The sequence below is a fragment of the Neofelis nebulosa genome, chromosome 5, assembly GCF_028018385.1.
Source record: "Neofelis nebulosa isolate mNeoNeb1 chromosome 5, mNeoNeb1.pri, whole genome shotgun sequence".
Lineage (NCBI taxonomy): Eukaryota > Metazoa > Chordata > Mammalia > Carnivora > Felidae > Neofelis > Neofelis nebulosa.
The window spans coordinates 159,297,401-159,312,495 of NC_080786.1; the positions used below are offsets into that span (position 1 = coordinate 159,297,401).

General features: G+C 45.2%; 1 protein-coding gene across 10 annotated transcripts in view; it reads left to right on the forward strand.

Moving 5' to 3' along the window:
* Positions 1-15,095, forward strand: part of DIP2A (disco interacting protein 2 homolog A) — a 118,471-nt gene that overhangs the window by 8,358 nt on the left and 95,018 nt on the right. The window contains exon 2 of one of the 10 annotated variants that reach the window (XM_058732336.1): positions 4,406-4,497. The exons of the other annotated variants lie outside the window; for them this stretch is intronic. Within the exon in view, the coding sequence (XP_058588319.1) occupies positions 4,482-4,497 (16 nt within the window). The 5' untranslated portion in view covers positions 4,406-4,481. The remainder of the gene's footprint in view (positions 1-4,405; positions 4,498-15,095) is intronic. 10 annotated transcript variants of the gene reach the window in all.

The window sequence follows — 15,095 nt, forward strand, 5'->3', positions numbered from 1 at the left end:
AGGCGCAGAGGGAGAGAGAGAGAGAGAGAGAGAGAGAGAGAGAGAGAGAGAGAGAGAGAGAGAGAGAATCTTAAGCAGGCTCCACACCCAGCATGGAGCCCAATGGGGCCTCAGTTTTATGGCTGTGAGGTCATGACCTGAACCAAAACCAAGAGTCAGATGCTCAACTGACTGTGCCACCCAGGCACCATCCTATTTTTTATTTTATTTTATTTTATTTTATTTTATTTTATTTTAATGTTTATTTTTAAGAGAGAGAGAGAGACAGCGTGAGATGGGGAGGGCCAGAGAGAGAGGGAGACACAGAATCTGAAGCAGGCTCTAGGCTCTGAGCTGTCAGCACAGAGCCTGATGCGCGGCTCGAGCTCAGGGACCTCGAGATCATGACCTGAGCTGAGGCTGATGCTTAACTAACTGAGCCACCCAGTCACCCCCTCCTATTTTCAATTTGAAATCAAGAATCATCTGTGGTTGACTGAATACTTAGCTTTTTGTCAATAGTTTTTCAAATTCAGTGAAGCCATCCATCAGCAGGGCAGACCTGTGCCTCAGGGAGCCATTGAACCAGAATTTGGCCTTTGTTGCCTAAACTACCAGGAAGAAACTACCAGTGGAGTCCCTGCTGATGTGAGGGCTCAAGTCTCCAGTGTGATCTAGTAGGTTGTTCTGAGCCCCACAGTGGCCGTATCCACCTATGGCCTCACCTCTGGGTTGTGGGTCCACACCAGCTTCACGCTGAGCCCCACTTCCATTGCGGGAATACAGAAGCAGACTCCTTCCTGGAAGCCTGAGGCTTCTGCTGGGGACTTTGGCTCCAGGATTCCACACTGGCCTGAAACTTGCTTAGAGCTGTGTGGAGTCTAAGACTTTTTCCACCCACTCTGCCTTCCTTTCCTCCCCCCTCTGCAAGGGATCACCTGCATCTTGTCAGACAACTTTCTGGCCTCCTCCGGCTCCCTCCTTCACCTGCACTTCCCACGTAAATCGCTTGCATGTCTCTTGCATGTCTATCCTGTCTCAGCATCTGCTTCTCAGAGGCCCTAAACTGCCATCGGGGCTCTCTGGTCTAGACCCAGGTTGAAAGGCTGATTTATCTGCTGGTGTTGGTTTGCGTGTCTATCTCCCTTATCAATGGTCTGCACTCCGAGACTGTACCTGTCACATAGTTGTTGGTCAGTGTGTATTGAATTGAATTGTTCACTCTTCTCAGGACCCTCTTGCCTGTGGCTGATTCTGGTTTAGTGGTCCTTCACGATACTTCATGAGAGCTGGGGCCGAACCTGCCTTGCTGTCCTCTGTGTCCCTGGCACCAGAGCCGCTGCCATGTCATCCACGTCCACTGCCCTACATAAATCCAGGCTCTGCTGTAAAGAAAGCCAACAACTGGGACTTGGGGATGTGGTTTTAGACCGGTGGTCAGAAAACACCTCTGGGCAGGTGCCTGCACGTGACTGGGGAGGGAGCATCCCAACCAGTTGGGCGATGAGAAGGTGGGCGGCTTGAAGGAGATAGGCCTGAAAGGCCGCCTGAGCCTAGGCCCCCTGAGCCTAGGCCGAGCCTGGGGATCTACTGGTTTCTACTTTAAGTGTGATGAGTGGCCCCTGGAGCTTCTGCTGCTTTGACGGTTTATGTCCTTGAAGACTCACCAGCTGTGGTGTCAGGAATGGACTGCAGGGAGGCAAGAGTAAGCTGGGTTCAGATCACTTAGGAGGCAGGCGCTGCTGCGTGAGAAATGGCAGCCGTTGTGGGGCGAGAAGCCACTGGGCCCGAAGGAGAAATGGAAGGAATTGGCTGACGGGCGCCGGTGGGGAAGGCGGCAAGGAATCAAGACGTGAGTACTGGGCTTCGGTTTGAGGTGCTGCCTGCACTCACGGTGGCGAGAGGGGGAAGAGAAAGAAGGGTGACTGGATTTGAGGGAAAACGCACTTGTTCATTGATTCAAGGAAGAACTGGTCAGAATGCGCTCACCGTGACAACAGTGACGCCAGCTGGTTGCCTTGTTTCGCTGTTTCAAGATGACTTTGAGGAATGCAGTCACTACTGCGGACAGGACACGTTCATCAAACGCTTCATTCATGTGACAGGTACTGAGAGGAGCACGAATTCGGTATGCTGATGCTAGGGCCCCTTCCCTGTTAGTTCTGTGGGGGTTTGTGCCTGACCTATTCCTGACTACTAATTAAGAGCTGGTTCTATTGAAGATTGACCAGCGGTACTGAAAACCCACCTCCCTCGCGTGACTCTGGCATCGGAGCACTTACTGTAAGGAGGTTCTTCCAGAGAATGTTGTCCCAAGTGTCTGCCCCGCTCAGTCGTCACAAGGACCTTGAAGAGAATGGCATTGCCATCCTGCTCGGTGCTGGCTGGGTCTGGAGTGGGACCCTTTCTTGGGTCCTTTCTTGGGACCCGGCTGCCTGTGCCTTTCTCACACGAGGTACTTGTTGGCAGCCTCGAGGACAGCCTTCTTGGGGAGGGCCACCTGGCCTTGCTCCCCAGGGCAGGCCTTCTGCTGAGGTATGGGGCATGTGGGGTCTGGGTCGTGCTCTGTGAGGAGCTGCTGTTGGTCATTTAGCTCCTTCTCTCTTTAGACCTTTAGTCTCACAAAGTGGGGTAAATATGCCTCCAGGACTTAGAAGTTTGAAAAGAGACTGGAGTGGGGGCCCTGGTCTGTGCGAATGAAGAGTCTCTGCCTGGTGAAGTGTCCCCATGGAAATATGAGCCTTGGGGAGCAGTGTCACACCGTGCCTCATAGCTGGCACCCACATTTCATGTCGTGTGTCCCCAGTGAATGTTAGCCAGCATGTTGCTGCCGTGCCCATCTCATCATCAGGGTCTAGGTTGAGCGGTCCATTGTTTTAGTTAAAAAGTAAGAAAATAGTTGTAATTTTTGAAAATACATTTTTATTTCATCTTTTAATGTGTTGTTTTGCCTGATGTGATATGCAACATTTATTTAAAATAAAAACAGGGACGCCTGGGTGGCTTAGTCGGTTGAGCATCCAACTTCGGCTCAGGTCATGAGCTCACGGTGCATGGATTTGCACCCTGCGTTGGGCTCTGTGCTGACGGCTCAGAGTCTGGAGCCTGCTTCAGATTCTGTGTCTCCTTCTCTCTCTGCCCCTCCCCCACTTGCACTCTGTCTCTTTCTGTCTCTCAAAAATGAATGTTAAAAAAATAATAATAAAGTAAGAACGAATTCATACCAAGTATTTGGTTACTGTACCATGACCTACCTGGAGAAAGGGTACGAACAAAGTAAGATTAAGTTACTTTATTCTGCTCTGCTAGTAAATCTTTTTTTTTCAGTTTATTTATTATGAGAGAGGGAGGGAGAGAGGGCGCACATGTGAGTGGGGAAGGGGCAGAGAGAAAGAGAGAGAGAGAGAGAGAGAGAGAGAGAGTGCAGGAGCAAGGGAGGGGCAGAGAGAGGAGAGGGAGAATCCCAAGGAGGCTCCACACTGTCAGCTGAAAGCCTAATGTGGGGCTCAGTCTCACAAACCATGAGATCATGACCTAAACCTAGATCAAGAGTTGGGTGCTCAATCGACCGAGCCACCCTGGCATCCCTGCTAGTAATCCCTTTAAAAGTAATTCTCACCGGGACGCCTGGCCGGTTCAGTTAGTCGAGCATGCTACTCTTAATCTTAATGAGTTTGAGCCCCATGTTGGGTGTACAGATTACTAAAAAAAAAAAATAATAGGGGCATCTGAGTGACTCACTTAGTTGAGCTTTAGACTCTTGATTTTGGCTCAGGTCACGATCCTAGGGTCTTAGTATCAAGCCCTGCATTGGGCTCTGTCTGAGCATAGGGCCTGCTGGGGATTCTTTCTCTCACTGCCCCTCTCCCCTGCTCACGCTCTCTCTCTCTTTCTCAAGTAATAATAATAATAATAATAATAATAATAATAAAAACTAATTCTTGCTATAGCATTTTGTTTGCAATGAAGTTGCTTCTGAGTAAGAATAACATAATCTTTGTGGGTCAGTCTTTGTAGAAAAGATTATGTAACATTTCTGATATTGCCCTTGTATATTAAAAAGACTAGGAAATTATATGCTACACAGCAAAGAAAAACCTTTGTAATCAGTAAAAGACACAACACCTAAAAATAGTTGCCTCTGTCATTTATTGATAATCATTTTGAGTGATGTACCCAAATTCCCTCTTCCTTTTTCACACAGGAGATGAATGGCTTCTGTTTTTAAGACTTCCTGGATTTTTGAGGCAGTACCTCAGATAATCACTGGGGGACAATAATCACGTAGGGGTTTCCTTTCAGACTTTGGCTTTGTGTTATTCAGCTTTAAGGAAAGAATAGAATCCTGTTCCTTCAGTTTATACTGACTGTGACTTGAGATTACCATTTTGGAAATAGCGGAGAAAGATCTTTTATTTCTTTTCAGATTTCAGAACTTTTTCTCCAGGATCTTTGATAAAAGACCTTTAAATTGAGTATCTGAAATGTGAAAGGACACACTCATGTTTGTTGAAGCAGGTAAGTAACTCCAAAAAGCCTATCGTGGAAAGTTCCTATGTAACTCCTGGGCTTTGTTTCTTCCTTTGGTTATCTCTGAGGATGGAGGCTAAGGATTAGCCCTTTTCAGGGAACACGAAAATTAGGATATTTTAGAGATAAAGGTTTTAGAAATGAGATATTCTAGCCTTATTGGTAAGTAATCTTGGTTTTATGGGCTGAATTGTGTCTGCCCAAATTCCTTTGTTGAAGCCCAACACCCCCTCGTGACAGTATCTGGAGACAGGGCCTCTAAGGAGGTGATTAAGGTTAAATGAGGTCATAGGGTGGGCCTGGTCCAGCAGGACTGGGGTCCTACTAGAGGAGGGGATACCAGGAGCACTTGCACACAGAGAAAAAGCCACATGAGGACAGGTGAGAAGGTGGCTGTCTGCAAGCTATGGAGACAGGCCTCAGGAAGAACCAAACCTGCTGGTTCCCTGAGCTCAGACTTCTAGCCTTAAGAGCGATGCTAAAATAACTTCTTGTTGATTAAGCCACCTGGCTGTGCTGTTTCGTTCTGGCCACCAAGCTGACTCTGTGTGTCATCGTGTCATTCAACAGTATTCAAAAGACTGAGTGCCAAGATGCTCATGACCTAGTGAGGTTGGAAAGACACATAAACAGTGGCAGTATTGTAAAATGGGTATGGGACTCATTTGGGGGTAGCTGTCCATACTGGGCGACGCTGGGATCATGACCTGAGCCGAAGCCAACAGTTGGATGCTCAACCTACTGAGCCACCCAGGTGCCCCTGCAGTTTTTTATTTTGAAAGCATGTGTGCAGAGGGGGTAGTAGGAGGACAGGGAAGAACATGCTAGACAAAGGAAGATGAGCCAAAGCTGAGGTGGGCTGGAGTATTTCCAGACTATGCTCCCCAGGCAGATGGGTAGAGAGAGCAGGTTGGGAAAGGCAGGGGTTTGGCTTATAGGAGGATTTATGCATCCTGGTAAGGAACCTGGACTGGGCCCTCTGGAGTCTTGACCAGTGGTGAAAGAAACTCAAATGCTTCCTGCAGCCGGGTGGGTGTTGTGGATGTGTGAGGTGAGTAGGACTGAGACAGGTACCTGTCAGCTCTAGAATTTTCTGTGGTGTTGGAAAGGTTTAGTGCTGCAGCCACTGTAGCCATTACCACTGTGGTAGCCACTAGTCATACGTGGCTATTAAACACTTGCAAAGTGGCTAGTGGGACTGGGAAACTGAAAAGTCAATTTAATATACTTTTAATTCATTAAAACTTAAATTAAAAATTTTTTAAATGTTTATTTATTTTTGAGAGAGAGAGAGAGGGAGAGAGAGCGCAAGTGGGGGAAGGGCCGAGAGAGAGGGAGACATAGAATCCAGAGCAGACTCCAGGCTCTGAGCTGTCAGCACAGAGCCCGATGTGGGGCTCAAACCCCCAGACCTTGTGATTATTGGCTCAGGTCATGATGTCAAGGTCTGTGGGTTTGAGCCCCGCACTGGGCTCTCTGCTGTCAGCATACAACCTGCTTTGGATCCTCTGTCTCCCTAGCTCTTGTCCCCTCCCCACCCTCGTGTGCACTCTCTCTCCCTCAAAGAAAAATTTTAAACTTAAATTTTTAAAATACTTCCATAAAATTAGGAAGACAATAAAGATCTAGTTATCTAACATCTATTAATATTACAATTGGTAAGGAGGAGACAAAACTATTTGTAAACTGTAAGTTTACTTACACAAAACAGTCCCAGAGAATTGGTGAAGCGTCAGAATTAACAAGGCTGCCAAAGTGCTGGGTGCAGTTCCACCCCAGGGAATCAGTAACGTGTTTTCACACCACAAGTAACTGGTTTGAAGGAATCAGCTGAAAAAAACCCACCCTTTCACAATAGCCACAAAATAATCTGGTGCCCAGGAATGTCCAACAAGAGATGTGTCAGCTGTCATTTGGAAATTCACAGCATATTACTGAGGACCTTTAGCAGACCAGAAGTAGGAGAGTGGAAAGTATCATACCGTGTTTTGGGGTAGGGAAGGACCCTCAGTAGTGTAGGTATGCCTATCGCCCCTGAATTTGTCTATATATTGTCTGACCCTAGAGTTTATAAAAGAGTAAACTTCCCAGAAGAGTTGAGGCATTTTTCAAGTGGGAAGAAAAGAGCAAAGGTCAGGCTCATTCCCTACGAGAAAACCAAGAGTAATTTTAAAACTGTGACAATAGAGGCTCCTGGGTGGCTCAGTCGGTTGAGCAGTTGAATGACCAACTGTAGATTTCAGCTCACATCATGATCTCATGGCCCGTGAGTTCAAGCTTGGGATTCTCTCTCTCCTTCTCTCTCTGTTCCTCTCCTGTTCTCTCTCTCTCTCAATAAATTAAACAAACAAACAAACTAACTAACTAACTAACTAACTAACTAAACTTAAACACTGTGGCAATGAATAAATAAACATGGAGTATTGAGTTATGTGGGGATAGACAAACCGACCGCTGGGATAGATTAGAATCCTCGGGTACAGAGAAGTACTATCTGAACGTGGTGGCAGCGCACTTCAGTGTGGACAGAGGTTTTAGTAAGTAGCGCTGCAACAGCAGCAGCTTTCACAGCCCCAGTGCCTGCTGGCTGCTGTATCTGACAGCACGGCAAAGCGTATGCTCTGCGAAGACATTCTGTTAAAGAGAAGTAAACCGCTTTCTACCCCTGTACTTGACCATGGGGAGAAAATGGGAAATATTGAAATATGATACATGTGTGCTTTCAGGAACCCGTGAAATCTTAAAATCAGATGGCCAATTTTTCGTTTTTATAAAAGGGCTAAGGGGGTGGCTATTCTTAGGTGCTTTATTTTAAGTGGGTCTTCCTTAACAAATGATAGAGTCGGTAGTTCTTTTTTTTTTTTTTGTAAGGCATTAAGCAGCAATTGGAATATTCCTGTGTGACCTTTCTCTGTCTCTGTCTTTCTGTCTCTCCTCCTTTTCTCACTTGGTGATTGAGAATGTTTTCTGGCAGCATGGAGAGAGTGGGTTGGTGGAGCACAAAATTGGGAGCAGAACACTTAAAGAGCACGTTGTAGTGATCTGGGGCAAGAGATGATGGGCTGTGGAATGGAGACGATGGTCTGAAGTAGAATCCACAGGTTTTGGTGTAAAGAAGTGGACGTCAGAGGGGAGTCTAGGGAGACTCCTGAGTTTCCCAAATGGGTGACTGAGAAATGATGGAACTGTTCACAAAGAACAGAACTCGGAGAGAACATGTCCATTTCATACCTGTGGAGTGTGGGGTGACCAGGGGGCATTTGGATGTGCGGGACTGGTACTTTCTAGAAAGGCTTGTCCAAAAGTAGAAATTTGGAAGTCAGTGGCAGTAAAATCATGATTGAAGTGAATACGATGACCCCGTAGGGAGAACTGAGTCATGCAGAGAGGCCCTAGGACAAAACCCTGGGGAACCCAAACCCGTAAAGGAAAGGCAGAGACAGGAGGCCACAGGGGAGACTGAAGAAGGTGCCACAGCAGGAGCAGGAGGGACGAGAGTATGGGCAGAGGCAGGGGAGGGTTTCCACATGGGAAGCATTTGTGGGAATGGAGTTGTGCCGGGTTGATGCTCGTGAACATGATGAGGTAATGATAACTCTCCTCTCCCAAATCTCATTGAAATGGCAGAAATTTTAAAAACTAAAAAGAAGTGGACAGCAGTCTAGATTCTGGAAAGTCAGAAAGGTAGATCAGAACGGCGAGCACCATCTAGGTAGGGAAGATAGGAATGAGGCAGAGTAGTAACAGATGGACAGTGTGTCCTTTGAACTGAGCCGGGGAGGGACAGTCATGGGAGATGGTGGTGTAGAGAGGATGGTGTAGAGAGTTTTTAGGAGTGTTCCCGAATCTGCCATCCCCTTAGGAGGGCGGCCGGCTATATGGGGGTAGAGGGGGTGCGCCTGGAAGGCAGGCACCACCCCCCACCCCAAACCCAGCCTCGGCCAGAGCAGACTCTCCACTTAGACTCCTCGGGAGAGCTCACCTGAGGAGAAGGCGTGCAGCTGAAAAGCTAGGAAATGCCAGAGTGGACGATGTATAACTTCCCCTTCCAGCTGCAGGAGCAGCATTCCAAGTTCTGATCGTGAGTGTCCAACAAGTATCACGTCATAGTGTGACTTTATCTCACCTAGTGATGTTTATTTCAACGTTTTTTATTTTTATTTTTGGGACAGAGAGAGACAGAGCATGAACGGGGGAGGGGCAGAGAGAGAGGGAGACACAGAATCGGAAACAGGCTCCAGGCTCCGAGCCATCAGCCCAGAGCCTGACGCGGAGCTCGAACTCCCGGACCGCGAGATCGTGACCTGGCTGAAGTCGGACGCTTAACCGACTGCGCCACCCAGGCGCCCCTCACCTAGTGATGTTTAAAAGCATTCTTGCATTAAATGTCTGCTATGTTTATTTTTTTATTTTTAATTTTTTTAAAACAGCAGTCCGAGCAAATCTTTTATTATGTCATTAAAAAAATTTTTTTTTTAACGTTTATTCATTTTTGAGAGACAGAGACAGAGCATGAGCAGGGAAGGGGCAGAGAGAGGAAGACAGAGAATCCAAAGCAGGCTCCAGGCTCTGAGCTGTCAGCACAGAGCCCGACGTGGGGCTCAAACTCACGAACCGCAAGATCATGACCTGAGCTGAAGTCAGATGCTCAACCGACTGAGCCACCCAGGCACCCCTATTATGTCATTTTTTAAAAAAGTAATTTCTACACTCAATGTGGGGCTTGAACTCACAACTCTGAGGTCAAGAGTCAGGTGTTACACCGGGCAAGCTGGGTGAGCCAGCCTTGCTGTTTTTAAAAGGTTTATTATCTATTTACACATTTATGTAATACAGACTTGTTAGGCAAGAGCCATATTTTTATGGAAGAATCTTATCCTTCTCTGTGATGTTGCTGTCTGTTTACTTGATTGTCTTAGAGGCATGTTCAGCTAAATGAGATTATTTATTTATTTATTAAAAATTTTTTTTTTTTAGGGGCGCCTGGGTGGCGCAGTCGGTTAAGTGTCCGACTTCAGCCAGGTCACGATCTCGCGGTCCGTGAGTTCGAGCCCCGCGTCAGGCTCTGGGCTGATGGCTCGGAGCCTGGAGCCTGTTTCCGCTTCTGTGTCTCCCTCTCTCTCTGCCCCTCCCCCGTTCATGCTCTGTCTCTCTCTGTCCCAAAAATAAATAAAAAACGTTGAAAAAAAAAATTTTTTTTTTAATGTTTATTTTTGAGGGAGAGACAGAGACAGAGACAGAGAGAGAGAGAAGAGAGAGAGGCAGGGGGGGCAGAGAGAGAGGGAGATACAGAATCCAAAGCAGGCTCCAGGCTCTGAGCTGTCAGCACAAGAGCCTGATACGGGGCTCAAACTCAAGGTGAGACCATGACCTGGGCCCAAGTTGGACATTTAACCGACTGAGCCACCCAGGCACCCGTAAATGAGATAAGCTATTGAGGACTGGAGAGAGTATATGGCACACACTTGCATGGAGCGACGACTCTGACCTTGGGGAAGAGCAACGTGGCCAGCTGCAAAATCCAGTCTGAAGGTCTTTTAAGAGTCAGAGACTGTTGAGTGTGGATGACCACTTCTTGTTTAATTTTCTTTCTAATTTTGAATATTTCAAACATACAGAAAAGTTGACAGAATCGTGATATGCACACCCATGTACCTGCTGCTTGATTTTTCAAAAAATGAAGATTTTTGTCATATTAGCTTCAGATTTTTTACAAAGAGCCATTAAGAGGGTGTGGAAACCACACTCATGCTGATTCTATTCCCCTTCTGCTAGCTTCTCTCCTGCACTTGGTGTTTTATTTTACCGCATTTCCATATATCCTTGAGCAATCTATGGTGCTGTTTTGCATGTTTTAAATGATCTATATGAGTCCTTCTGAAACTTGCTTTTAATCTCAACACTATGTTTTTAGAATTATGGCAATGATTATGTTAATACAGGTAACTGACTCATTCTAACTAACTGCTTTCTGGCGTTGTTTTATATGATTATACCATGGTATATCAATTTTTTCCCTGAGTATGTATTTTTTAAATTAGTAAACTATTTTTAGAGCAGTTCACAGCGAAACTGAGTGGCAAGTGCAGAGTACCCATACGCTGCTTGTCCTCCACACAGTGCACAGCCCCCCCCATTATGACCACCCCACAGAGTGTACAATTGTTCTGTCATTGAATGTACACCGACACGTCATCACCCAGGCTCCCTGAGTTTCCTTCTGGTGTTGTAGACCCTGTAGGTTGTGACATATGTTTAGTGACATATATCCACCACTTATCATGCAGTCCTGAGTGTATTTTTTGAAAGAAATGGAGGATGAACTGTCTGCACATTGGCACTGGCATTGCCCCATAGTCCACGTGGAGAAGGGTCCCCGGGGGAGGCCTCAAGGCCTCGGTCTAGGAGCTCAGATGCAAGCCAGCATGGGGAAGAGCTCAGGAAAAGAGGGCAATGGAGAGTGCCTTCAGACCTGGCCAGGCCCGAAGGGTGGCGGTTGGCAGACAGTATAGGAGTCGAAGTGGACTCAGTATTAGAGTAAGTGGATCCAGGGTGGATCAAGGCAGGCTTGCTCTGCATCTGACCATCAGCCTGTTCTGGCCACAACTTCTGTCTTATTCTGTGGGTCGATGTGCTCCTGCTAGACCACAGTCGTACAGTTTATCTGTGTGGCCACTTTGTTAGGGTAAATCTGTCATTGTTGACCTGGAGATGTTTGCTCTTCCCAAAGTGACTCAAGGAGTACATGTGTTCCTCTTCCAAAGGGCATAGCAGTTTTAAAGATTCGTGTATATTTTTTATTGGTCACACATTGTAATGCATTTATTGGTGGTACCCCCCCCCCCATCATGTCCTAATAGTTGGAACCTGTGAACATTACTATATTTGGAAAAAGAGTCTTTGCAGATATGACTAACTTGATCTTCAGATGAGTTACCTGGATTTTTTTGGATGGAATTGACATACCATCAAAAGTGTCTTTAAAAAAATTTTTTTTTATGTTTTTATTTTTGAGACAGAGAGAGAGAGAGAGAGAGACAGTGAGAGTGGGGGAGGGGCAGAGAGAGACGGGAGACAGAATCCGAAGCAGGCTCCAGGCTCTGAGCTGTCAGCGCAGAGCCTGACGTGGGGCTCAAACTCACAAACCGCAAGATCATGACCTGGGCTGAAGTCAGATGCTCAACTGACTGAGCCACCCAGGCGCCCCTCAAAAGTGTCTTTAGAAGAGAGAGGCAGAGGGGAATTGGATGCACACAGAGGAGGAGAGGCGGATGGGCTTCAAGGCAGAGATTGGAGTGATGTGGCCCCAACTCAAAGCATGCTGGCGTTCAAGCTGGAAGAGTCTTAAGCTGGGAGACTTCTCTCCCAGAATCTTAAGAGGTAGTGTGGCTCTTTTGTCACCTTCATTTGGGCTCAGTGAAACTGATTTTGGACTTCTGACCTCCATAACTGTGAGTGAATGAATTTTTCTTATTTTAAGCCACCATCAAGTTTGTGGTAATTTGTTATAGCGGCTTCAGTAATGAATCCACTCACCTCAAGGTCTGCAATATACTTAGGGGAGAGAATATTTTCTTTTACTATTTGTTCCTTATTACCTCTTTGAGAATTGTATTGCAGGTCATTTTTGTTTTTTCCTTTATGGTTAGTAATCTTTGTGTCATATTTAAGAGTTCTTTCCCTACCTCATGGTCATGAAGATATTTTTTTATATTAAGAGCTTTATTGATCTTTCACATTTAGGTGCATAATCTACCTGGAGTTGAGTTTTGTGAGAAAAGAGTCATTTCATTTGTTTCGTGTGGATATTCAGTTGACCCAGCACATTTATGGAAAAGGCCATCTTTTCCCCACTGCTTTCCGCTGATTGCTGCTCCGTTGCTCTCCTTGTTCATTTTAGCCTTCCTGCCTCTGTACTGTAGCGTAACGGTGAGGCTCCGTGTCTGGGAAAGTCTGACCCTTTTAGTTTTCAAGTTTGATTTGCTGATCTTGGCCCTTTGCATTTTCCATGTACGTTTTAGCATCAGCCTATCTATTTCTATACACACACACACACACACACACACACCCTGCAAGAGTTTTAATTATAATTACTCAGACTCTAAGGATCTATTTGGACAGAAATGAGATCTTTACAGTATTGAGTACTCAGATTCACAGATGTGCTATGTCCCTTCATTTCTTTAGGTCTTTTAAACTTTACCTCAACTAAAACAGTGCTTTTAGTTTCTGTTTAGTAGTCTTATGTATCTTTTGTGAAATTTATTCCTGGATTTGGGATACAGTATTTTTCAGGCATAGAATTAACTTAAAAAAATTTTTTTTAAATGTTTATTTATTTTTGAGAGAGAGAGAGAAACAGAGTGAGCGGGGAAAGGGCAGAGAGAGAGGGAGACACAGAATCGGAAGCAGGCTCCAGGCTCTGAGCTGTCAGCACAGAGCCCAACGCGGGGCTCGAACTCACAAGCCGTGAGATCATGACCTGAGCCAAAGTCGGATGCTTAACCAACTAAGCCACCCAGGCACACCGCCCCCCCCCCCACTTTTTTTTTTTTTTTTTTTAAACACAATCTTGCTTTTTAATTCCTTGAACATGTTGATTATGGTTGTTTTAAAACTCCATTATGTGGCTTTCTTGTCTGTATCTTCCTATTATCTATTGGTTTTCATGGCTTGTAGTCATAGCTTCCTGTTGTCTATAGGCCAGAGACACTGTAGGTGTAGCAATGATTTGTGACTCTAGATGTTTCTGTGTTTCTGCATAAAGGGTTTACTTTTGCTTCTTGCACGTGAATGGGATGGGGTGCGTACAGTCCAAGATCACGTTAATCCAGACATGGAGAGAGTGATTTGAAACTAGCTCTTGACCCTGTGAAGGCTACTCTTATTTCCAGTTCATACCCAAGAGTGTGGTCTCTCCAAATCTCAAATGACCGAGAGTGTTTGTGGGCCTCCTCCTCCTTGGCGAGTGCTCAGTTCCATGAGTCTGTCAAAGCTCTGCTTAGCTCAGCCACTTGGTTGCTACTTTTTAAATTGTCAGACCCCTCCGGGGGAAAAGTTGGCCTCCAGTTCTTCACTTCTTTGTTAGTGCTCTGGTATCTTCCAACAGTTTTTAAAAACATTTTTTAATTCAGTCTTTCTTGTTGTTTTCATTGGGAAAGTTGGTTTGAGCCCCCGTCTGCTACTGCCATTAAATAGAATTCGTGTGTGTCTGTGTATAAATGTAATTTTATATATATATATATATATATATATATATATATATATATTTTGAGTTTATATATATATATATAAATATGTTTATATTATTAAATATAATATTATTATTAAATATGTTATAATATTATAACATATAACATATGTTATAATATTAATATATTTAATAATAATATTATTAAATATGTTATATATATATATAATATATGTTTATATATATATATATATATATATTGAGTTTAATCAACTTATTTTCTGTAGTTTATTAAAAACTTTACAGAGAGAAAAGAAAATAATATTTATTAAACAACACCTGGAAAGCTTGTTTTTAATCACATACGAGAGAATAGACACTCCATCCCTACTATGGAAGCATATTTAATGAATGCTCTTCAACGTTGACCATAAATAATTTAAACTCTGCAGTCAGGTTCTGCTGTTGTGCACTAGATCTGTGTATTTAAGACTATTGTTTAGGAAACTTTAAAGACTTGCAGAGTGAAATTCCCAACTGCTTATATTGAGTTCAGGAACCACTATTAACCAACACATGGTACCAACAAACAAAATATTAATCTTTAGGTTTTCTAACAGATTTTCTCTACCTCTTTTCCTGGGTCACAGGCTCTGGCCTGCCTGGTTTTCCCTGTAGACGTCTGTCTGGAAGTTCTGCAGTGATCAGGTGTGGAGCCCTATGTGCCTGCCATCCCTCTTTTTGTTGCTTCTTTGCCTTCCTCCCTTTGGTCACTTCCAGCAGGTCGTGTCCAGTCCAGCAGCAGTTGTGAACATGCACAGCTGTGATAGCACAGATATCCCTGCCTTGGGAGCTTGAGTAGGCATGTATGGCCTGGACTGGGCCGCAGTAGACTTTTGGACCCCTTCTTTGGGGACACAGTAGGGGCCAATACCCTTTCTAAAGGAATGAACACTGTCTAGCTCACTTGGGTCCAAGGTCTCTGGTAAGCATCTGATCTCTGGTTGGCACTGAACTTGAAGTGGTCAAGGCAGCCTACTGAAGGGCCGTTTGGGCCAGATTGGATTCTGCCTGGGCGCTGAGGCTCCTGTCTATTGTGCCCTGCCCTGTACGATTGCTCCTTCCTCGGTCACACTTGGTCTGTATCGATTACCCAGCTGCTGCCTGCCTGAAGCACTTTTTTATGTCAGATGTTCCTCTCAGGCTTTGGGGCTCTGATTTGTAACTGGTGACTTCTCTTTTGCCTACCTCACAGGTAGGTACCTGAGGAAGGTTCTAGTGGGGGCACCCCTTGCCTGTCTCGCCATCCCTTCCATGCCTGTAGCCCCTCCTATGGTACACATGTATTTGTTTTTTTATTTTTAATTAGCATACAGTCGAGTAGATTTTTTTCTTT